The 23650-nt window shown below is 52.4% G+C and overlaps 1 protein-coding gene across 1 annotated transcript; it reads left to right on the forward strand.

Moving 5' to 3' along the window:
- Positions 1-5626: 5626 nt before the first annotated feature.
- On the forward strand, positions 5627-23462 carry SH3GLB2 (SH3 domain containing GRB2 like, endophilin B2). The gene is made up of 13 exons (XM_014307153.2): positions 5627-5631; positions 7517-7692; positions 8037-8165; positions 8785-8918; positions 9393-9485; positions 11362-11373; positions 13224-13286; positions 17235-17258; positions 19675-19764; positions 19958-20058; positions 20550-20564; positions 21155-21413; positions 22058-23462. Exons 1-13 carry the CDS (start codon positions 5627-5629, stop codon positions 22163-22165), a joined length of 1209 nt encoding a protein of 402 aa, XP_014162628.2. The 3' UTR covers positions 22166-23462.
- The last annotated feature ends 188 nt before the right edge of the window (positions 23463-23650 follow it).

Raw genomic sequence — 23650 nt, forward strand, 5'->3', positions numbered from 1 at the left:
AACGCTGTGTGGTCTGGCCGGCGGCTGCTTTGTCCGTGCCCAGACCTGCCGGGACTGGCTGCGGGTATCTGGAAGAGCCCAGGGGGGATGTGGTGTCTCCCACTCTGGAGATGTTCCAAAGCCACCTGGACGCGCTCCTGTGTCACCTGCCCCAGGTGACCCTGCCATGGGATGTTCTCCAGAGGTCCCTTCCAACCCCAGTCATTGTGGGATCCTGCGGGACAGTCCCTGTCGCTGCAGGTGCCTACACCTGGTCTGTGCTTCTGCCCCTGGGGAGGAGCAGGAGGTCCCAGCCCTGGGAAAACACTGGGACAATAAAGGGATGGGAAGGAGCTGCTGAGAGGCAGCAGGTTGGGCCTCACGGGGCTGCTGAGGCACCGGGACCGTGCGAGGAAATGGCAAGAGCTGAGTTGGGGGGTAGGTTGGAATTAGGAGAAGGTTCTTTCCCCAGAGTGTGCTGGGGCACTGAACAGGCTCCTCGGGGAAGGGTCACAGTCCCAGGGCCTGTAGAGCTCCAGGAGCCTTTGGACAACGCTCTCAGGCACAGCGGGGAATTCTTGGGGCCAGGATCCATGTGGGATCCCTTCAATGATCCCTGTGGGTTCTTCCAACTCAAAATATTCTGATATTCACAAACTTGAGATCGAGAGCTTCTGGGGATGCAGTAACCCCCCTGGAGCTGTGAAGAAATCTGGGTACACATGAACAGCAGATGTGCAGCAGGTGGTGAGATGGAGCTCCTGAGTGTATTAATTTCTTGGGTATAATGGGTGAAAAACTGCTCTTGTTTAGCCAGGAGAGGAGAGAGGCAGGTCAGAACTGGTTGGGATCCTGTTTGGGAGGTGAGGTCCAGCTGGTGGCTCTGGGACTGGGCTTCTTGCTCTGCCCATTGTGTGTGGGCTGGTAAACAAAGAGAGCAGAGCTGCCTCGTTCCAGACCTTCTGTGTAGTGGAGTAATTCTGGCGCTGCTGAGGACTGGTCTCCTGTAAGCAGATATCACCTCCTGCAACCATGCCAGTGAGTCATATGTTATGAAAAAGGGAGATATTAACTACAGGTGCAAAATAAGGAGCAGATGGAAAACCTAAAGATGCTGTTCTCATGCAAATGCCCTTGGATGCAGAAGAAATGCTGGAGAGAAATCTTATGTTTAGAAGCCTTATTGTAAGTCTCTGATAAATGTTTTTTAGCTCCAAGGCGTAGGAAGGAGACAGGCCTGGGAACAGTGTCTGCACACAGTGATTCCAGAGCAAGGAGGCGTTCATAAATCGTGGCTGCTGCCTGCTACACCTACTCCACTGTCTCGTACATGAATATTCATATGCCTAATTACAGTAGTAATTTCTTAAAACCAAATGAGCGCTGGCACTTGTGGACAGCGAGCAGGTGTGTAAGGAGAGGGAACTGGAAGGAAGGAGATCTCTGAGGCTGAAAACCACCTCATGAGGGGTCACTGCTGGGGGAATTCAGCTTTTTTGGGTGCCCATGGAGCTCTGGTGTGGGTGAGCCCTGCCCTATCTCCCCCAGAGCCAGCACTGACAGCTGAGCTCTGCTGTGGGCAGTAAGGGCTGGCTTTGTAGCCCTCTTTAGCACTGCAGATCTTCTAGGATGGGAATAAGCTGTCTAGAAAAAGCTGTTTTCTGTAGTGTTTGGAGATGCTTTCTCCAGCTCCAGGCATTTAACAAAGTGATGTTTTACTGGAACTGCAGCGACTGGGAGATAAATGGACTGGCCATTATGTGCTGTTCCACTCAGACAGCATTTGCTCCTGCTGTCTGGCAGAGCTGTCTGACCAACACAGGAGCTTCACTTGAACTGGAATTAGGGCTCAGCCAGGGGGAAAGGAGACAGGGCATGGTCAGCACAACACCTCTGGGCTGGCTCAGGGCAGGAGCTGGTTTGAAATCTGTCAAACACAACGCAACGTAGGTGCTGGAAGAATGATTTTGGACTAGGCTCCTCATGACAAAACACAATCAAAACAGCTCAAACCCACTGCTTCCTTTACCTGGCTCTTCCTTGCTCAGCCTTCAGTCACAGGGCTCCTCCAGAAAAGCAGAGCAGACAGGAAAGTTGGGGTAGGAAAGCAGTGGACAGCTCTGCTACCCTGGGAGTGGGGAATGAGCTTCTCGGCTGGGGGCACTGCAAGGGTACAGAGCTTGTGTAGGGTTCAGCATTCAGCTGGGGATGGCCTCTGTTGCCACTTGCACCAGTTGCAACCATCAGATCTGTACTCTCTGAGGGGATGTAGCACCTGCAGACAAACTCCTGACAGGTCACTCTTCACTGAAGAAGGGGCTCTGTCTTTGATCAGCTGCACCTTCCAGTTATCATAAGTGGGTCTGATCCCAAACCTTGGCCAGTGGAAGCTGTGTGGCCACACATTGGATTTCTCTGTTCTAGATAGGCTGCAAGCCAGGCTCTTTCAGGGAGCTCTGGAAATAACTGTAGGTGTCTGTCTTTTGTCAGTTCTGATGTGGACAGGCTCTGGGTGAAAATGCCCAAGGCCGAATGCAGCTTTTGGGTGCTTATCCTCCCCTAATGTCATTACTGAAACAGCTACAGGCTGACTTACTCATCTTGGAGCCCCTGCAGACAGACTGACAGACTCCCCCAGCTCCCTGAACTCTGGTGATAAAATAGACTTTTATCATTAGTAGATAAAATTAACCCTCTGCTTGCCAACCTTATTAGTGCTCACACTTTAAAAGCTGAGAGAGCAGAAGGTGACCCAAGGAAAGGTCTTGGTGGGGACACAGCCAGGACAGCTGACCCAAGCTGCCCAAAGGGATATTCCACACCATAGGACATTGCTCAGCAATAAAACCTGAGAGAGAGGAGGAGGTGGGACATTATTGTAGAGCACATTTGTCTTTTGGATTAACCTGGACATGCACTGAGGCCCAGCTTCCCAGGCAGTGGTCACACATCACTTCAGGTGGGAAGACAAGAAAATCTTTTGGTTTCCTTTGCTTCCACACACAACTTTTTCTTCATTAAAGTGCCTTAATCTTGAACTATGAGGTTTTTCCATCTTATTTTCAACTCCCCTGCTGTGCTGAGGAGGGAAATGATAGAGAGGCTGGGTGGCACCTCACGTCCAGCCAAGGTCACCCACCACCGCAGTGTTTTTCCTCTCCTGACTGCCTGCTCATGAGTTAACCAAGCTGTCCCTGTTAATGGCTTCCTTCTGTCCTCTAGCACAGTTTCACTTGGCTCCCAGCCTGGCTTTCCTGCCTCCTGGTGACCAAATACTTGGAGCAGACTCTCTATCTGCTCCAGAGTTGCTGAAAATCAAGTAGTTTTCAGATGTTGAGTGGCTGTGGCTTCTTTCCTACTGCAACCCTGTGCAAAGAGGGAGCCAGATTTGCTGAACTGTGTTGTACTTTTGATCACCAAAAGAGCAAATGTTACAGTGTTTTGGGCATTTTGAGCTATTTGGAGGCTTTGAAAAACCCAACAGTTTAAATCTACTGCCAGCTACTGGAGACTATTCCTGGTTTAAGTCTCCTGACCCTAGTTTCATCTTTGTAATCTAAAGTAGAAAGTCGTAAGTAACATCCAGCTGGATAAAATGGGGACCCTGCAAGTGATACAAGGGCCTGAGCTCTGCCACCAGATCCTCTGCAAGGGGGCTGCAGCCTCCCTGTCAGAGATACAGCATACAGGCCTGGGCTTTTGTTATTCTGGGATTTTATTCCCCTTTTAAGGAGAGGAAAGTGCTGGTGCTTTCAGCATGGGCTATTTTAAAGCCTAACTCTGTCCTTTAGACAGGCCCAGCTTGTCTGATCTGTACCTGTAGTGCAGAGGGACCCCTCCAGCTCAGCACTACTTGCTGACCCTCCTGGCATCCCAGACTTGTGTCTGCCAACTCTTCTGGGGAAGGGGCTTTTCCCCAAGCTGTGAATGCTTAGAGCAGCTGCCCTAGCTGCAGTCCAGCACATCCATGCTCCTGTTGGGTCTGTACCCCAAGTGCTGCTTTCCTGCTGGGTCACCCTGTTTGTCCACCTGGGCCCTGATAAAGCATCTCTTGTTCCTGCTGGCCAGCCAAGCCTCCCAGAGGAAACCCAACCTTTGGCTGAATTATTGATGTCCTGGAATGCAGCACAGCTCTGCTCTTCCTGGAGAGTGAGAGTGGCACTGACAAAAGGCTGCCCTGCATTATTAAGCACCTGCTCTGGGTCAGCTGCAAGGATGTTTCCTGCAGGGGAGCAGCCTCAGCACTGCCACCTGGCTCATGATCCCAGGATGCAGAGCTGGGAATTGGTTCAGGGCTGGTGATCCAGTCCTCAGGTTCTAGAAAACAAATGGGAGTAGTTCTGCCATGGCAGGATGGAGGAGCTGGAGGTTCTTCTCAGCCCTGCAATTGCCTGTGCTCTGCCAGCCCTGCCTCCCTCCCCAGGGATCTGTAACAGACCAAGCCTGTAAATCAGCTTGATAAAACCCAGCATCACTCCCATTTTTGGCAATCTTTGTAAAAGACAGCAGTGCTTCTAGTCTGGGAGCAGCAAGATATAAAATACTCAAAGTCTGTCTTTTTACAGTCAGGAGGCTTGAGAGTATCATCAGTTCATTTCTCCTGTATCTCTTGATGTCACAGTGAAATATTTTCAATCAAATTTCTGTATTATGAAAACAGATTCCCAAGAATAGAAATTCTTTACAGGGGAGTTCTGCCTGAAGTGCTTGAGTAGCCAAATTTCATAAACTGCTGTTCTTCTACCCTCCTTTTCACTGGGCAGCCAGGTAAAGAAGGGAGCAGCAGCTGAGATCTGTTGCCACCCAAAATCTCAGATTTCCACTTGGAGCAGACAAAAACACAAGCCAGCTTGTAGGTCAGTGTAATTTACCTGTAATCTCCTGAGCTGGCTGTGCTTCCAGAAACTTCATCTGATCTCATGGCAGGCTGCTCCTGCAGCAGGTGGTCCTGCTCTCCTTGCACCTCATGGCACATCCCCACCACTGCTGTGAAGTCGGGTGGGTTCTCTGACAGGTCTAAAAAGTCACATTAGAGGTCAAATTGATCTGGATCAGGGACTGTGTGCACAGGGGGGAGGAGGAGGAGGTAGCACTGGGCAGGGACAGCACCCAGGGCAGCCCCTGCAGTGAGGCACCAACCACCCAAGGCTGTGCCTGGGCTGGGTTCAGCACATCCAGCTCCTGGCCAGGGGTCAGGGAGGCACTGAGGGAGTTATGGGTCAGTGGAGTCACAGCCTCCTGGGCCTTGCACCCACTCCATGCCCTCCTTTCCAACCCTGAAAGAAAGCCTGAATAAGAGATTGTTTTCTGGCCTGACCCTTTTGGACCAGGGGCTGTGACTGAGATTGCTGCCCACCCTCCCCTCCTGGCATTGCCAGGCATCCCCAGCCTTGCTGTGATCCTGGTGCTGCCCTCAGCCTTGTTGTAAGACAAACAGCTTTAGTGCCTGACTTGAGATAAGAATTGAGTTTCTGAGTTCTGGCAAATGCTGAGCTGTGACCCCTGCACTGGGTTACACAAAATAGCCACAGAGGACAGTGATGCCAAAGATGTCACTTGCTAATAGAGCAAAGGACCGCAGAGCTGGAGTGTTCAGGACAGGGGCAGTAGCACTGTGGAGATGCTGGAGTGATCTGGCACTGCAGCAATGCCGTAAGAAGCTGACTCAATTCAGCTGAAAAGAAATTGGGTTTAGGTTTGACAGCTCCAGGGCAGATGCTGATGCAGGATAAGCCTAAACTGCAGGAAAAAGAGCTGGACTTGAAAGTGAGATGAGGTCTCAAAATGCTGTCTGGGATAGGGGGGAGAGAGAGAGACTTACCTTTACATCAAAGAGTCTTGTTTAGGAAAGATCTTTAACAGATGACTCAAGAATTGGTGCCAGATACCTGGGAAGTCCCAGTTTGCTGCATGGCAGTGACTCAGCCCAGCCTGGCAGAGTCTGAAAACAGCCCTGGGCTCCCAGACAGAGGAAAGCAGCCTCAGCCCCTGAGAGCCATGTGTGACCCCCCAAAGGAATCACAGACCAAACAATACAAACACCCTCTCACACTGAATCTGCTTTTACCCCTGTCCAGCAGTGGCCAGGGGGCCATGGGAAGACCTGGGTGAAGTTACATGGCAGCAACCAGGGGCTGCTGGTGCAGAGAGCAGGGACAGGATCCCTGTCCCTGCAGCTGAGCTCTGTCACCACCCACATCTGACAGAGCACTCCAGTGCAGGGTGCCAAACAGGTCGCTGTGTAAACGTACCTGGAGGCCTTGTATATCTCAGCCATCTGGTAACAGGACTCCAAGGGCTGTTTGCCCCTGCTCTGGGCTCTCCTTATCTCACTTGGTTCCCAGCATTGGGCTGGGTGGGGAAGGAAAGAGCTGGCCAGGAAGCCTTTCAGAAGGGCAGCAACCCCAGACCAAGACCCCATGGAAGGGACAGCAGAGCCCACCTAGAGCTGAGCTGTGGTGTAGGGAAACAGAGAGAAGGTACCAGTGGTAGATGAGACAGGAGCTGCATTTAATCTCAGGGTTTTAGCCAGGCTGTAATCTTTGGCATCTGCCTGTGCCAGGATTGCACAGCACCATGTCCTGGTGACTCAGCAATGGCATCAGAGACCAGTGACAAGGGTTAAGGGACAGCTGGAGCCTCTGTTGGACCTCAAATGGCACAGCTGTCCAAAGGGTGTTTTAGCATGATCCAACAAGATGCTGGTTCTGTCAAGAGCAGGGAATGGTGTTTCAAAATACGCTGAAATTGGCCAACTTCACTGAAAATGGCAAGTGGGAAATGGGGATGGGATGAGAGGGAATGGGCTCTTCTCTCAGAAATCCCTCAAGGAAGCAATGGAGGGTGTCCAGGCCATCTGAGGCTGCATCTGACAAACCTGGTCAGGTGCCACTGCCCAGTATGAAAACACTGGAGACTTTCACCACCTAATTCTCCCTACTACTAATTTTAGACTTAAAAGGAATTGCAGAGGGAAGGATTGTCCATTGCCAGTATGAATCTGAGTGCTGAGAAGAGTTGGACAGTGTTATATTTCAATTCCCTGTTTCAGAGTGTGTCCCAGAAGAAGAGTCACTTGCTGGAAGTGGTTTTATCTAAATGCTAAGTTTGAGTCTCCTGACTTCAGGAGTGGTAGTTGCATTCCTGACCCCTTGGGTTTGCAGGTCACAGAGTTGGTCAATAGGAGATGAAGGGATTTAGCACCTTCCCTCATGTGAAGGATGTCTGTTGCTCTCCTGCATGAAGCAGTGGAAGCCATGTGCATATTTAAATAGATCCCTCACAACTGGAGTATTTCTGTACTAGACCTTATTAAAAGTTACTTATTCTGGAACACCTCTCAGACCTGGAGTCTATTTTTAGCCCAATGCTTGTTCTACTCTTGGGCAAAAAAATTGCCCTTTTCCCCTGAAAGATGCCTGGGAAAAAAGAATGATACCTTGAAGGGTTTTTAGCCCTATTCTAAGGTAAATACACAAGACAAAAGCAACTTCACTCTCCCTTATTAGCTCTCCAACACACTGTAGATCTGCTTTAGAAAAACAGACCTAGTGACTGCCATCTTCCTGCAGTTTACTGAAGAAAAGCTGGGCCAGGCTGAGAAGACTGAGCTTGATGCCCACTTTGAAAACCTCCTGGCCAGGGCAGACTGCACAAAGAACTGGACAGAGAAGATCTTGCGTCAGACTGAAGTTCTGCTACAGCCAAACCCCAGTAAGTCCAGCTTCTCCTAAGGCTTGAGAGACAAATGTCACTTGCAGCTCAGTGCTGAAAGACATGGCCTCTGGCAGGGTTTGTGGGGTTTGGGAGAAATGTGTCCTTGCAGGGCCTGTCCTTCCCTGAGCAGCTGAGAGCACCTCACGGTGTGCATCCAGGGCCTGTCCTTCTTCCCTGAGCAGCTGAGAGCACCTCACAGCCTGGCAGTGCCTGGGGCAGGGACAGCTGCTCCTGGCACTGCTGCCTGCTGCCCAGTGCATCACTGAGGACTGCATGGGCTGGGTTGTCATCATTCCCAGTTCAGGGACCCTCTTTCAGCCTCCCTGGTGTCCTCACTCCAGGTGCCAGAGTAGAAGAATTCCTGTATGAGAAGCTGGACCGGAAGGTGCCTTCCCGGGTCACCAATGGAGAGCTGCTGGCACAGTACATGACAGAGGCAGCCAATGACTTTGGGCCAGGGACACCTTATGGTAAGTCAGCCTGGCTAATGAAGAAGTCCTGGGAATCCATCCCTGTTTTGCATTGAGATGTTTGCAGCAGGCTCCTTCCTGACCACACAGAGCATCTTCCTGCTCTTAAATCCTCACAGCACACAGCCTTCACTTCCAGTTGTCCTTGCCCCTGCCATGAGCTTTGTTCCCTGCTCTCCCAATCAATAGTTGTTCAATAGTGAGTCCTGTTACAGCCAGAGCAGCTGTAGCTGCATCTATAGCCAAACTGCCTAATCAACTCATGTTTTCTGCTCTGGTGCTTTTTAATTTGCTGCTCTGTTCCTGTGCCTCTGTTTTACGAGGCAAAGAAGGATCAGTCTGCGCAAGCAGGTACAGCAGTAAAATACATCAGTCGCATGAGTGCCTCAGCAGGTAGATAAGATCAGAGCTGCCCTGGGAGCAGTGAAAAGATGCCTCAGGCCAGCAGCAGAGTGGGTAGGGCTGGAGCTGGGATGGGACAGGCACGGTCACCTTGCCCAGCCCAGGTACAGCTGTGCCTGTGTCCCCCAGCACGGCAGTGTGGAAGCTCTGGGTGAGCTGGCTGAAGCCAACACGTGTTAATTGGTTTCTCTGGAGCTGAAGGTTCCTGTTGTTGCAGGAAAGACTTTGATTAAAGTTGGAGAGACTCAGAGGCGCTTGGGTGCAGCAGAACGGGAATTCATCCGCTCTGCCTCCATCAGCTTCCTGACCCCACTGCGCAACTTCCTGGAGGGGGACTGGAGAACCATCTCTGTGAGTGTGCCACCAGGGCAGGGGAAGCTTGTCACAGCCCTGGAGACAAGGAGGGCAGGGGGAGAGGGAAACAGTGCTAAGAGAACCTCTTTTCTTACCCTATGATAAAGGATGACTCCACAGCTCTCCCCTTAAAGAATGCTAGGATGAGGAAGTACCAGCCCTAGATCTGCTCAGGTTCCCCCTCTGACAGGGAAGAGTTGCCTACTGATGTGCATGAAAAAAGTAACTCATTTCCCCACTCCTGCAGCTTGTGGGCACCACCCATCACAGGCTGCCCTGTTTCCAGGAGGTTATCCTGTATCCCTGGCAACCAGCCCCAAAACTCTTGCTAAGGAGATGAGCATAGCAACTGGTTCTTTCTCCCTGACATGTTTTAATAAAGAAATAGATTTGATGCCTAGGTGATAGCACACCCCCTCCTCAACCCTGCTTCTAAGCAGTGTGCTCTGAGCCATCTCCTGTCCCTTCCAGAAAGAGAGGAGGATCCTGCAGAACCGACGCCTGGACCTGGATGCCTGCAAAGCCAGGTTGAAGAAGGCCAAAGCCGCCGAGGCAAAAGCAGCGGTAACTCCTCCCCTCATTTCCCTCCCCGCAGCGGTAACTCCTCCCCTCATTTCCCTCCCTGTCCTTCTGGCCCCCGGGCTTGACTCACACGGTCAAAAATTAGGTTACCCTGCTGTGCCCTGTCTCTGGCAGGCGTGGGTGGGGGAATTCCTCATCTGGGGTGGAAGGGAGCTGGAGCAGGAGCCATGTGCCTGTTTCTGAGATGTCCTCCCTTGGGGGACTTGTTGAAGCAGACAGTTCTGAGCTTCTGGAGTCTGGAAACTTGCACTTGACCCAGGCTCCTGCCTCCTGACTGATCAGGGTTGCTGGATGAGTTGTGTTAGTATCTAAAAGGCTGCATCTTCTGAGGACTTGCTAATTTTCACAGGGGATGTTAAACCAAGCCAAGAGAGAGCTGAGCTGGGAGGTGCACAAGGGAAAGGCTGCTGGAGCTCTGCAGCAGTCCCAGCCTGTCAGACTAGTTAGGATTCTGCCAGGTCCCAGGCAGGAGAGCTGTGGGAGCCTGCAAGGGGTGGCCACGGTCAGACTGGCTACAAGGTCTGTCCCTGAGCCTCTCTGCTCACTCTGTTCATGGTGCTCTAGTTACAGGCTTGTCTTGCCCTCTGGCTTTGGGGAGTTCATCCCACTGGGCACTGATGGGTTCCCTGGAGGGCCTGGTTGGAGCTGCTTGTCATCCTGTAGAGCTCTGGCTGTTGGCACAAGGACCTGCCAAGTTCTGCTCTTGCCTTGGGGCCAGGAGCTCAACTGGCAAATGTGTGCAAGTCAGAATCAGCCTGTCCTTGTCAGTCAGACCCTGGGATGCACTGGGATACCAGCCCAGCAGCCCTGCTATGAGCCTGTTTCTAACCATCTTCCAGCAGGGCCTCTGGCCTTCTCTCTCCCTGGGTAGCCAGTTCCCAGGTGTTTTCCCTTTCCTCCAGCTCCAGTTACATCCATGGCAGATGGGGAAGCTGTGCTGAGCTCAGCAGCCCTGACAGAGTGCTCAGACCTACACAGGACAGCTGTGACCAGAAGTACTAGCTGCCCTTTTAGAAAAGCCTCCTCTAATCAGTCAGGCCTCCCACATCCTCTGAAAGTAACTTCAGGAATCCCCCATTCCCCTTCTGGAGGGGACAGTGCCCCCAGTGTCAGGGGAAACTGGTGACCATTGCTTTATCTTTAAGCTCAGAGCAGGAATTCTGATACCTCCTGTGCTTCCCCCCTTTCCACCCTCCTTATCTTGCTTCCTACAGGAGGTGATCCCAAGGCCTCTCACCTGCACACACTGTCCTGGTTTGGAGACTCCCCTGTAGCTGGAAAAGAAAAACTTTGTTTCCCACTGGAACTTTTGGGGTGCCCCAGGCAGGTGCAGAGCCAATCCAGGCTTTCCAGGGTGTCCTCCACAAGCCAAGCCTCAAAGTAGCAGAGTGGCTGGAACACTGAGCACAGCAGCAGAGCACATTCAGCTGCTGCTCTGGGGACCCATGTCTCAGCCTAAAGGTGGAGTCCCTGGGCTCTGGCTGCCTCCCTGACTGCTGGATGACAAGGTGGAAGCTCCCAGCAGTGGAGAGAGCTGCTCCCTCTGCTCTAAACACCTCACCTGGATCACAGCATTCCCTGTAACCTGCCTGGAGTCCTGTGTCACACCTCCCCATCCAAGCTGAAGTATCCCAGCTCTCCCAGCTCACCTCTCTCTTGCTGCTCTGTCCTCTCTGTAGTGCAAATTTGTGTTCCCACAGCTTCTGTCTCCTGATGCCCCTGGAGCTGCTGCCCAGACCTGTGAGCTGCTGTGGAGCACCTGGGCTTGTGCATTTCCCACAGACCCTGTGCTTTGTCCTCCTGTTGATGCTGTTTTGTTTACTAACCTTTTTGTTTTGTTTCTTTGTGATTTGCTCAGTGTGAGGGAGATGTGAGTATTGACTGTGCTAACAGTGCTGTGATTTTTTTTTTTCCTTTAACACCTCTCATTGTCTCTTTCCCATTTTTTAAAAAGAAAATTCATATCTCCTTTGTCCCTTTGGGACTGGCCCTGGAGCATGTTCTGAGCGTGATCAGGGCTGTGGCTGCCTGGGGAAGGTGCTCCAGAAGGGTGGGAGTGTCAGACCTGCCTGCAGCCCCCCTGGAGCATCCCTTGGGTCCATCCACGTTGCTGCAAGCAGTGCTCAAGAGAGGCAGGGGCTCCCCTGAAAACCCCCTGGGGCTCCTCCAGCTGCAGGCAGGAGGAGGTGGGGTTGGGTGGCCAGTCCCCCTCTGGAAGGGCAGCCCAGAGACAATGACAGGCAGGATGATCTGGTTGTGCTGCTGTTCTGCCCCTTTTCCCCATTACCAGAGTGGAAGGGGGAGGGAGGTGGGTCCCTTTTGATCACTGCTTGCAAATACAGCTTCTCCATGCACAGAAGTACAAGAGAAGCTTGCCTCCTTCATCCCATGTGCTGTGACTAGTTTTGGGACTCCCTGGAGACCAGGGAATGGGAGGAGAGGTTTCTTCAGTTGCTCTTGATCTTCAAAAACCAAAAAGCATAAGCAGCTATTTCTCTGAACCATCCTTTCTCCCCACAGGGAGGAGTCCAGCCTACTTGCTATGCTGGCCTCAAACCTCACTGGTGCATTTTTCTCCCTATATTCAGGTTTAACTTGCAATAGGAATTGCTCCTCCTTATTCCTTCCTCCAGCCATCCCTAAAACTCCTAAATGTTATGAAAAAAGAAAATGGTTGGGACTGCCTGACTGCTCTTCCACACACTGGTCACTCATTCCAGCTGGCTGCTTGGGCCCAGCAAAGTGGGTCAGTGTGTATAAGTGGATCTGGGTGAGTGCAGAGAGATTAACCTGGGAGAGGAAACGAGGGCCTGAGGGGATTAACAGCAGAGCTGGGATGCAGCAGGACTGTGCCAGCCCTGCACAGCAGCCCGTGTGCAGTAAGGGCTGGCCAGGAGGATTCCTGGTGTTGTTGGTTTTTCCCTTTAGGTGCTGCAGCCAAAGGCCATCCCAGGAGCAGGTCTGGTCTTACCTGAATAAAATTTCCACGTTCTGTGGTGGGTAGTGAGCCCAGAACTGGGGGATGGACTGGATCCATTGCACTTCCAGGGAGGAAATCTCCAGAGTACTCAAGTCTTGGTGCCCCAGGGCAGAAGTTTAGCTGTGGAGAAGGGGGTTTGGTTTGGAGGTTTCCTGACCCCCGGGATGAAAACTCCCACACTGCCTTTGGCTGGACCTGGCTTGGCTAAGCCGTGTGCCTTCCTGAAAACTGCAGATCTGGCTCTGTTAGGAGGAAATGTGGCTTGGAGAGAGTAAGAGTAGGAGAAGGCACTGTGGGAGGGATGCTCCAGTGCTGGCAAACATCCCTGCTTTAAGGGCGAGGCCCTGTACAGTGACTGTGGACAGGAAAAAAGGGGAAGGGAGGTCCTGCCCACAGGACTGAGTTAATGCAACAAGAGCAACCTGCTGGCTGCAAGGGGATGGGAATGCCTTTGGGATGGTGCTGTATGAGCTGACAGCTGTAAGTACAGAGTTCCCAACAGTAGGAGTGTCTGCTGTCCAAGCACCAGGTGTGGCTGCACAAGCCAGCCCACCTCCCCCTGCCCAGGCCTGGCCTCCACACCCCACTGCTGAGCTGTCAGGAGACCTCCTCTCATCCGAGTCTGAGCAAAGCTCCCAGCACAGGCAGGAAAAAGCCACTGGTCTCTTGTTCCAGCCATCACCCAGTGACTGCTGTTGGCTCCTCTGGTGCCTTGTACATGACCCTCTATTCCCCCCCAGGCTGTGCCTGACTTTCAGGAAACCAGACCTCGCAATTACGTGCTCTCCGCCAGCGCATCAGCGGTAAGATCACCTCCTCCTGGGTACTGCTCCTCCTGGATCCTGCCTCTCCAGCCTCTTCCTGCCCCTCTCTCTACCTAACTTAGGCCTAGTGCTCTGCTGTTTTCAACATTTTAATGTGACATGGGCTGCCCAGGCTCTGACTCAGCCTCCAGGATTCGCATCACTCCTCTGGGGGTGCCTGCTCAGGGTCTGGCCCTTTGCAGCTGGGTTTGCTGTCCAAACCAGCTTCCCTGCCAGCCCTCCTCCACATTTCCAGTGGGGATCTTCTGATGGTTTTTTATTGCTAGGGGAGCAATTGAGAAGAACAACCCCCAAGAGTGGCTTTTCTGGATGGTTCCAACTGTACACTGGCAGTATCACACATGTGGCTGCCTGGTCTGTACTGTGGTGTCAGAGGCTTTGAGGCTGGTCAAGAGAAGCAAAGGTGGAGGAATCTCTCTGCCACCAGTGTCAGTAACATTGAGGTTTGTCTGTTCTGCAAACAGAGGTTCATTTTTTACAGTTTCATTGTGTTGGCAGCTGTTTCACAGCCAGATGTGCCTGGGGTGGGTGAGCAGCCCCCTGTTTCTCCACTCTGTTGCACTGAGTGGATGTTAGCCAAGCAATTGACTTCCCATGCTGTGTTCATGGCTCCCCATTGCACAATGTCACATTTCTCGTTAAAATGTTGAAAACTGATCATCTTGCTTCCTAACCAGCATTCAGAACAACACTGATGCCTGCTAACAGAATTATCTGGGAGTGGGATCTGCTGATATGAAAAAGGACAGCCCAGCCTTCTCAGAAACAAAAACCACAGTGGAAATAAGCTGGATTTGGTTAATGGGAAACCCATCCCATTTGGAGACAGAGGTGTGACTGAGCTGACAGCATCAGTGTTAGTTCCTAGGGGGATCTGTCCTGACCTTCTTGGAGAGCGATGCTGGGATCAGAAACAGCTTTACACAACACTAGAAAATTATTTCCATCAGTCCCAGGCTCAGTGATGAGAGTCCTGCAGAAGAAGCTGATGCTGGTGATGCTGCAGTTCTCCTGTCTCCTCGTGCAGCTCAGAGCCAGCCTGTGGCTCTGGCTCTTCCCTTGGGAAGGTCTGTTCCAAGGGACTGCAGTGAAGCTCTGGGAGACCCAGAGGAGAGAAGCTGGGCTTTGCCTGCCTCTGAACAGAGCAGGGCTAAAGCACAGCTGAAGACAAGCATTTGTACAGTGTGCATTGGCATCTCATGGAGTGCCCAGACACTCAGCTGGACACGTCCAGCCCTCACCAGAAATTACCTTGATCTGTTCCTGCCGTATTGCAAAGCTGCTCTGGGGAGCAGGTGCCACATACAGGAACATAGCAGGAGAACAGATTTTGTGAGGTTTTTTTAGGTAACAAGTGTCGACCCTGGGACATCTGTGCCTAGTTCAGTGCTCCCTCATCAGGCTCTGCTGGTGCTGGTGGCACTGGGCAGTGAGAGCAGGGCTCTGGGAGAGCAGCCAGCACTGACCCCAAGGGGTTTTATTGCACAGCAGGGCCTCCTAGCAGGAGTGCCTGGGGAAATGTGCTGGCCTGACCAGAGTCAAGCCTTGTGGCTTCCAAAACTCTTTCAGAGGCTGCAGTTGGTGGGTGAAGGGCCACCTGAAGTCCAGCTGCACTGGCAGGGGTGACATGAATTATAGTTTTCATCTCTAATTAGCAGAACACAGGCTGAGCCCAGGCTGCTCCCTGGCTCTGTACAGGCAGGGCTGCTTGGCTGCAAGCTCTCAAATCCCAGCATTCATCCCAAAGGGTCAGGCACTGCAGCAAGGTAGGAGCTCTTCATCCTGTTGCTCTGCTTTTCTTCCAGGCCAGAGTCCTTGTGCTACTTCTTAGTGTGCACTGAGAGTGCAGAGCAGTGGCTGCTGCTCACCTGCTCCTTTCTGGAGGGAGGGGTTGGTTGTGCCCAAGGGAACAGCTTTGTCTTACAGGTGAGCAAACAGGTCAGCTCTTACAGGTCAGCTCTCTCCTGGATCCCACATGCCCTCAGCTGGGCTCTGATTTGGATTCTAAATTTACTTTGTTGGTTTTTGGAGAGGTGGATAACATGGTGCTTTTATTTTTTTTTTTACCTTCTACGACAGGAGGGCTCAGATGGAATTAAATCCAAGAAAAAAAAGCACCTCCCTTGTTTTGTATGAGTTGGAGGCTGAGGAGCCATTTCTCCTCTCTCCCACACTGACCTTTTGTTTTTGTGTAAGAAGGTGTACATGAGCTGTGCAAGCCTGAATATCCCTTTCTCTCAAACCCTGCCATGTGCTGTACTCCTAGGAATGACTCCAAGAAAAACAAATTGAGTGCCTTAAAGAGGATTCCTCTGGCTTGAGCTGGGGTGCAGGAAGACAACAGCAGATCTTGGCCTTTTCTGCCCTCTGAGCTGCCCAAAGAAGAGCCATGGAGAATCTTAGCCCAGGGATAGATCTGGGCAAAGCTGGGCTGTTCCAGAACACCAGAGGGTTGGATCTGGAGGTGGCACAGCAAAGGCAATAGAAGAGAAACAAATTTGCCTTCAAATTCAGTGCGTGCTGCACGGATTAAATGGGGCTGCCATGGCTTAAGCACTGTCCACAGTGTCTGAGTGGAAGGCCTGGGATCAGAGGGCAGCTTCCCCTTGCTCCTATAGCAAACCTTGCTCCAAAACCCTGGGGATGTGCTGGCAAAGGCCTTGGGCCAGAGAAGCAGTTCAGGATCTGTTTCTCAGCTTCCTACAGGATGCTGCCACCACCTCCTTCCACAGTAGGAGCTCTTAGAAGAGGAAGGAACCTGTGTCCCCACACATGGCTGAAATTGGCCAGGCCTTGCTCACACCAATTCCTGATTTGCAATAACAAAACATCCCCATAAAAGCCAAAACCTCAGCACCCAGACCAGTACAATAATGCCAATCAGGTAAGAGGGGCTTCAGCCCCTCCCCAGTGCAGGCAGGTCCTGTGGGTGCTCCTTAAATTGGCTGCTGGAGTCTCTCTGCACCTGGGGCTCCCACAGCCCACCTGAGGACAGCTGGTGAGCAAAGCTCAGCTGGGAGAGCCTGGTCCAAGCAGAGCCTGCTCTCCCTCTGAGCCCCCAGTGCACTCAGCTGTGCCTGGTGCCCTTCCCAGGCCTGCAGAGGTGACACTGAGCTCCACAGGGCTCGTTCCCCTGGCCCTGCTGGTGTGGGTGCTGCAGGCTGCTGTGCTCCTGGATCCAGGGGGATTTCACATTGCCAGGACTGTTGGCTGCTGAGGAAAGGCCAAGCCAAGGACCTCTGGGAAGGATCAATGCGTTTTTCTGGCTCCTCTCTCTCCCTTTGCCATTGCTGTGTGTGATTTCTGTTCATTGTTTCATGTCCTGAAGCCAGATCCCACAAGCAGCTGGAGGTGTCCAGTGTTCTGCTCCTTAAGTGTGCCCCTGTGGATGAGGAGAGTAGGAAGGAGCTGTGTGATGTTTTGCCTGGCTCAGAGGCAGCATCCAGCCCCTGCTTCCTCCTTGCTGTGCCTGAACAGGCTGTTGGCACTGCAGGCTGGGTGGGTTATCCCATTTCTCTGGGTGAGGAACACTTGCCTCTGTGTGGCCTGATCTCAGAAAGCTCACTTGCCTCTCCACAATCCTAAAACAGGGCTGTCCTCCAGCAGCAGCCTCTGCAGCTAGAGCACAGTGAGCCTGGCAGTGCAGAGGACTCTGCTGTTACTCCTTTTTTTCCTGGAGCCCATGGAATGCAGTGGCTGTAGCAGCCCTGGCAGGGACTCTCTGTCCCATTGTGAAACTGAACTCCAGGGTGCAGGAATGAGGGGAAGGGGCATGGATCTGGCAGCTGCTGCTGGGTGAAGGGCTGGCTTGTCCCTGGAGCTGGCTGTGTCCATGGAGGGTGCTTGCTGTTGGTGTCAGTGCCCAGTGCCTCACGACGTCTCCAACACTGATCTATCTCCTCTCCTGTTGCTCTGTGGCCCCCACAGCTTTGGAACGACGAGGTGGAAAAAGTAAGTACCCAGCTGGAATGGTGCTCAAACCTTCTGGGGGTGTTCAGAGGATGGGGGTGCTGTGGTACCCTGCCTGTTCCCCGCAGGGAGGGTCAGGGGCTGCTGCTGTTGTGTGCCCCAGGCCTGATCCCTCTGGGTGGTTCAGTGCAATGACAGCAGCTGGGGATGAGCCATGGGCCCCTTGGCCGGCCCTGGTGGGAGACACTTCCCTGTGTGTGGTGAAAGGAGGCTCAGAGCCCTGCACTGTGTGACAGGAGCAGAGGTGATGGTTGAGGTGTGACCAGCTCGGCTCCTGTGGCCAAGGCTCTGATCCTCCATGTGCCTCTGGCCTGATCTATCCAGCTGGCTCCACACAGAGCTGCAGCAAGGGCAGAGCACATCCCCAGCTGCTGCAGGGAGCAGCTTGGTCGGGGAGGAGGTTTGAAGCCTCATGGAGTTGATTCTCTCTGGATGAGCTGCACTTACCCTTCTGATCCATGGAGGCTCTGGAAGGGAAGTGTGACTTGTCCATGAGGGTGGATGGAGGGTGAGACCGAGGTGAGCTCTGTGTGGAGCTCCAGCACAGCCTGGAGCTTCCAGAGACACCTGTGCTCCTGTTCTTTCTCACCTCAAACACCCCCAGCAGGCATTGCTGTGAAGCCTGAAGTGCAGGATGGCAGAGGTTCTGTGTGCTGTGCATGACAGCAGCTTGTTGCTGTTACTCCAAAGGCTTCTGCAGAATGGACTGGCTGTTCCTGACCCAGCTCTTCCTCTTCTTTAAATCCTTCAGTCCCTCAACCAAACAAGCTGGCTACAGTCAGCTGTGAGCATGCAAGGATCTATCCCTCTGTCCTCTCTTTGGGTTATTCTGCTTGGATAGACTGAAGTGTGTAAGTAAATGTTGGAGTTCTCCATGTCTTGGAGAAGCACAAGACTAGAAGGGGCCTCCCAGGTCACCATCCAGCTCTGGTTTTATAGGAAACTACATCCTGCAACTGCTCAGAGCTGGCAGGGAGAGGCAGATCCCAGGCAGCACCAAATGGAGCTGGGTCTGCCTGGCACAAGTTTAAATAGCTCTGAATACTGGAATCTCAGCTCACAGGAGCAAGAATCTCTTGGTGTTTTGAAGGCATTGTACTGTTGTTTTCTGTTACATTCCCCCTTCTCCTTTAAATAATCCCCTTCATACAGAGGATGCAAGAAAATAGATCAGTTGAGTTGCAGCTTAAAATAGACAAATCTGATTATAAGACAGTCAAAGCATTTCTTTGTTGTAGCCTGGCTGTACACTGGTAATGCTGCTACCAGATGAGAGCTGTGCTGGCCCCAGCAGCACCTCCAGCTTGTCCTACTGGGAATGCTGGGTCTCCTCTGGGGTCACCAGTGATGTGGCCTCTGCTCTGCCAGCCTGGCTGGATCAGCCCTCTGGGCTCAGTTTCAGACATGTCATTCCTGTGCCAGAATGGTCAGGGCATTCCCAAAGCAGCAAAAGGAGCCCTGCACGCTCCTGGAGCGGGGGAAAGGATTCTCTTCCCTGTGAGCTGGAGCTGGGTGGGTGTCACTCTTCTGTGACCAGTCACAGCACATCCCAAGAGGACACCAGCCCTGATGTTAATGAATCCTGCAGAGAACAGAGAACATGTGGGGATGCTTGTCAGCCCTTTCCGTCAGCAGGAGGAGAGAGCCAGCACCAGAGCACTTGGCTGCTCCAGCACTTCTGGATCTCCTTGCCAGGATCCACCTTGGTGTTCTGGTACTGCAGAACACCACTGTAAATGCACTGTTTGCTGGGGGGGAGATGGGTCTCCGTGTGAGTCTGTCTCTGAATCCCCAAAGCTGCTGTGGAGCTGCCTGCTATTCACCAGTGTTTAATTCCTCCTAGCTCAGAATCAGTAACTTGCCCCAAAGGAGACTCTTGGGTAGAAGTTGGATTGGGATGTTCATCTCCATTGCAGATTTAATTAGCAGCAGCAGTTTGGTAAATGCTGCCTGGCCTCAGTCTTTGTTCTGTGGTGATAAAAACAAAACCACTGCACTTCCAGAGAGAAGCCTAGGGAGGCTGTGACATTCCTATGTCTGCAGGTGCAGAAACAGGGGATTAAAGGGACCAGAGCTGGCATGGGACTGACTTCCCACATAGCTCAGGATTAACAAAGCCTCCCCATCTTCATGTTCTAGTCTTGTGGGAGTAGGAGCTTCCTTGCTTGATGCACCAGTTTTGAGCTGCCATTCCATCACCTGCAGCGGTCCAGTGCAGGATTAAGAAGGAATCAGGCTGAGATGCAGCCAGAGGTCTCTGGGATCCCAACCCAGGGTCTCTTGTGCCTGCTGCTCAGTGTCACAGCTGGATCCTGCTGCCAGGGGGGGTGTGGAGGGGGGTGCAGAGGCAGCTCAGGGCTCCTGCCTTGTGCTGCCTGAGCCCCTGTGCTGTTTGCAGGCGGAGCACGAGCTCAGGCTCACCCAGACCGAGTTCGACCGGCAGGCAGAGGTGACCCGGCTGCTGCTGGAGGGCATCAGCAGCACACACGTGAGTCCTCCTGGGCTGGCAGGGACCACAGAGACTCTGGGCTCCTGCCCAGAGGAGCATGGAGTCCTGCATGTGGAATAGAGGTGGAAGAGGGGGTAAATTGGGGTACCTCAGGGGAGCAATAGTTGCAGCAAGAGGGTTTCTGTGCCTGGCAGCCAAACTCAGCCAAGCTGATGGTTCCTTTTCCCTCCAGGTGAATCATCTTCGCTGTCTCCACGAGTTTGTGGAGTCTCAGACCAACTACTATGCTCAGTGCTACCAGTTCATGCTGGATCTACAGAAGCAACTGGGCAGGTAAGACAAGAGACTGCTTTTACTTCTCTGAGGGTTATTGATCTCCTTACCCCCAGCTCAGGGCTCTTTCCCCCTCCCATATCATAATGTTGGGCAGAAGTTATAAATTGCCCTCACAGCTCTGACAGAGTTTGAGTTTACAGTGATGACCAGTCCTGGTGGTGGTGGTGCATTTGGAGCAGGCTTTTCCACTGGATTTTTACATTCCCCTCAAAGCATGATGGCCATGGGAGTTTGAACATTCTTTCTCTAAATTAGTTAAATCACACAGGACTCAAATTCCTGTTGCCAAGCAATGAGCCTGAGCATGCTCTGCTGCAGCAGTAACAAATCCCAGATTCCATATTCAATGCTGCTGGCTGCACATCCCATGGGATGGGCTGGGATGCTCTGTCTGGTCCTATCACACCAGCAGAGGCCTGACCCAGGAGGGGCTGTTGCCTCTACGTGCTCACTCACACTCCTGTTCTGTTCTTTTTCCATGCCTGCAGCTCCAAAGGAGAAATGTAAGTATGACCTTGGCCAGGATGAGCTCTGAGGGTTCTCCTTACTTCAGTGACTCTGGGATCTCTGTGTGATCACTGCCAGGGCCAGAGCTGTACCCCCTTAGATAACTGAGCCGGAGCTCCACCACTGTGTCTCTCTAGCGAGCCTGCAAAGCCTGGGAGCCTCCAGCTGTGTTATCTGGTTCAACAGTATCAATGCCCATCCCTTTCCAGAAGAATTAGCAGGCAGAACAGGTAACAGACTGTGTGAGAGCAGGGCAAGGGCACAGCACATGGATCCAGTCAGTCAGAGGCCAGAGCAGCACCTGCCCAGCCCCCTCTGCAGAGCCACACATCAGTCTGGTACTCTGCAAGTGCTGAAGCAGAGCACTGGAGTCACAATGGGCAGACAAATGTCACCTGCTGCAGCCTCAGCACCTGAGAACTGAGGGTGTTTCCCCACATGAAGGGCAGTGTGGGTGTGTTATAGCTGGCTCTGTAGGCTGCAGCTCTTGAGCATCATCTCTGCAGAGCAGCTGCTGAAAGGAAGAGCTGATTGTGGTTCCTCAGGCTGGAGCCTCTTTGAACTGGGCTCTTTTCTCCCCTGTAAGATTTTCAGGAACGTTCGTGGGCAACGCAGAATCCGCGTCTCCCGCAGCCGCCGCCTCTCCTCCTGTTGCTGCTGCCACACTCCCTGCTGTGCCTACAATCCCAGTGGTGCCCACAATTGTTGGGGTGCCCAACACCGTGGCAGAGGGTGTGCTGAACCCCAATGAAGTCAAACCTCCTGCCAGTGGGACACGCAGGGCCAGAGTCCTCTACGACTACGAAGCAGCCGACAGCACTGAGCTGGCACTTCTTGCAGATGAGGTTGGTGCCTTTCTTGAGTGTTGGATTTGGCTGTAGCTACCCAGCAGCCCATGGTGTGCCCCACAAGGACTTTGGTTCCTTTTCCTGCCCCTAAAACCTGCTTTATTAATAGAGTCTTTTCCTGGGTAGCAGTATCTGCTGAGTTGGAGTGAGCTTGTGCTCACAACCATTTACTATTTAACATCACCCAAATAACTCCTCCTGTTGAAGCCCAACTGTACCCAAAATAAAATACTCCAATACTAAATATCTTCACTGTGACCCTCAAATACTGCTGCCTCATCCAGAGCCATGGGATAAGCTGTTGGCTGGAGGCCTGCTGTAATCATGCTGAGAAAAAAAGAAAAATCAGCAAGTTGGAAACTTTTCTGTTCTGTAGACTGAACTTCCATATTCAGAAGGGATGACATAGCAACATGTAAAAGTACTTTGAGTCACTTTGGAGAATGAAAAAGCAACAGGGACATCACTGGGCAGTTTTCCATAGATCTTGTGTTAAAGCTGCAGATAGCTCCAGGGAAAGGGCACAGATGGCTGCTAAGTGAACTTCAGGAATTATTGTTCTTTCAGTCCCTGTCTGACTGAACTTCCTGGCTCTGTCTGCAGAGTAAGGTTCTGTCTAATGTGCTGTCTTCTCTCCCCAGATGATCACTGTGTACAGCCTGCCAGGCATGGATCCAGACTGGCTCATAGGGGAAAGAGGGAACCAGAAAGGGAAAGTTCCTGTCACTTACTTGGAACTGTTAAGTTAAATGTTAAGGAAGAAGAATGTACAAGCAGAATGCACCCCTCATCTGGCACTTCCAATGCGGATTTCCTCATCCGAGACCATTGCTCTCTTCAGGGTCGACACTCCATTGCTCATACAGGAATTGGGGGAAAGAAGTGGGAACACTCTTCTGGTGAGGTTTTGGGAAAGGGCTGATGGCACCCAAGACTGAATTGGTGACCTACCAGTGCAGCCTGCTTTGAGGTTAGTCCTGATGGCACAAGATTCCTTGATTTCGTTTTCCCTTCCCTGCCCCAGTCTTGTTCCTCCCAGTGGCTTTCCTGGGGTGAGGGAGCTGTGTCCCTCAGCAGCTGCTCACCACTTACACTCCCTGTGTCAGGTGTAGGTTGGTGCCTGCTGCCCCTCCTCCCTTCTCCAGTAGAATTGCCCAAGTCCAACCATTGAGCATTCCAGCAGGGCAGTGTCCCACACCCCCCCTCTGACCTGTCCTGGCACACAAGGCAAGGAGGCTGCAGTTAAATTTAGGAGCCTGTTAAGCCCACCCACCCTGCTCTCCCCTGGGAGCCCAGCAATGCACAGCTGGCCAGAGCCACAGTCACTGTCCTGGGGCTGGAGGCTCCCACCTGCCCCTGTCCCCTGAAGCTGGAAGATTTCTTTGTGAAGACCAACCTGCTACTGTAGGGCCTAACCCCAAACCTCCGTGCAAGGGACCATGCATCTTGCTTGCATTTCCTCTGGGAAATTGCTCTTGGACTGCAAAGTTTACAAGCCTTTTTACAAGCTTTGCTCCCTGTGTTATTGTCCAGGCTTTTCTTTCGGTGTGTCTGTCCAGGCATGTTTTAGCCTGACTTTATTTCCACCCTGAATCACTGATTTAATGAATGTTTCCCCTCCCATGTCAGCAGTGAACAGACTTGGTGCATCCTAGTGCAGAAAGGGACAGTCCCAGCTGCTGTGACCCCCAACAAGGAGCTGTGTTTGGCCACACACACTCCAGAACCCAGGCTTAGCTCAGGTGTGTGTGTGTGCCTGCTCACTCTGGAATGAACTCTTAGCTAGAGCTCACCTAAAGCACTTCCACTTGATGTGTCACAAGTTTTCCACTCAAGCTGGATGGAAGAAAAACTCACCTGCACCAAACTCTGTTCACACCCTTCCCCAGGTATGTCAGAACTAACTTTGCTTGTTTATTGATCTTTTGCACTTTCCCCAAAGGTTTTGTGACCATTCTAATGTAACAGGGCACTGAGCACCTGTGTTTGTGGGGCTCATGGGTTTCAGCACTTATTTGCCAATAAACAAAACTGCCTGACCTCCTGCCTCAGCATCTTCTGTGGGCTCAGGGCTGTCCTTGCTCCTGTAAGCAGGGACACAAAGTAGCAGCTCAGGTGAAAGCAGAGCCCTCCTGCTGCCTCAGGCTTGGAAGTTGGGGTTAAAAGCAAAACAAAGCTGCTCATCCTTCCTGTCCCACCTGACACTCCCAACACTCTGTCAGAGCCTTGTGGTT

Source organism: Geospiza fortis, unplaced genomic scaffold, assembly GCF_000277835.1.
Source record: "Geospiza fortis unplaced genomic scaffold, GeoFor_1.0 scaffold27, whole genome shotgun sequence".
In the NCBI taxonomy this organism is placed as follows: domain Eukaryota; kingdom Metazoa; phylum Chordata; class Aves; order Passeriformes; family Thraupidae; genus Geospiza; species Geospiza fortis.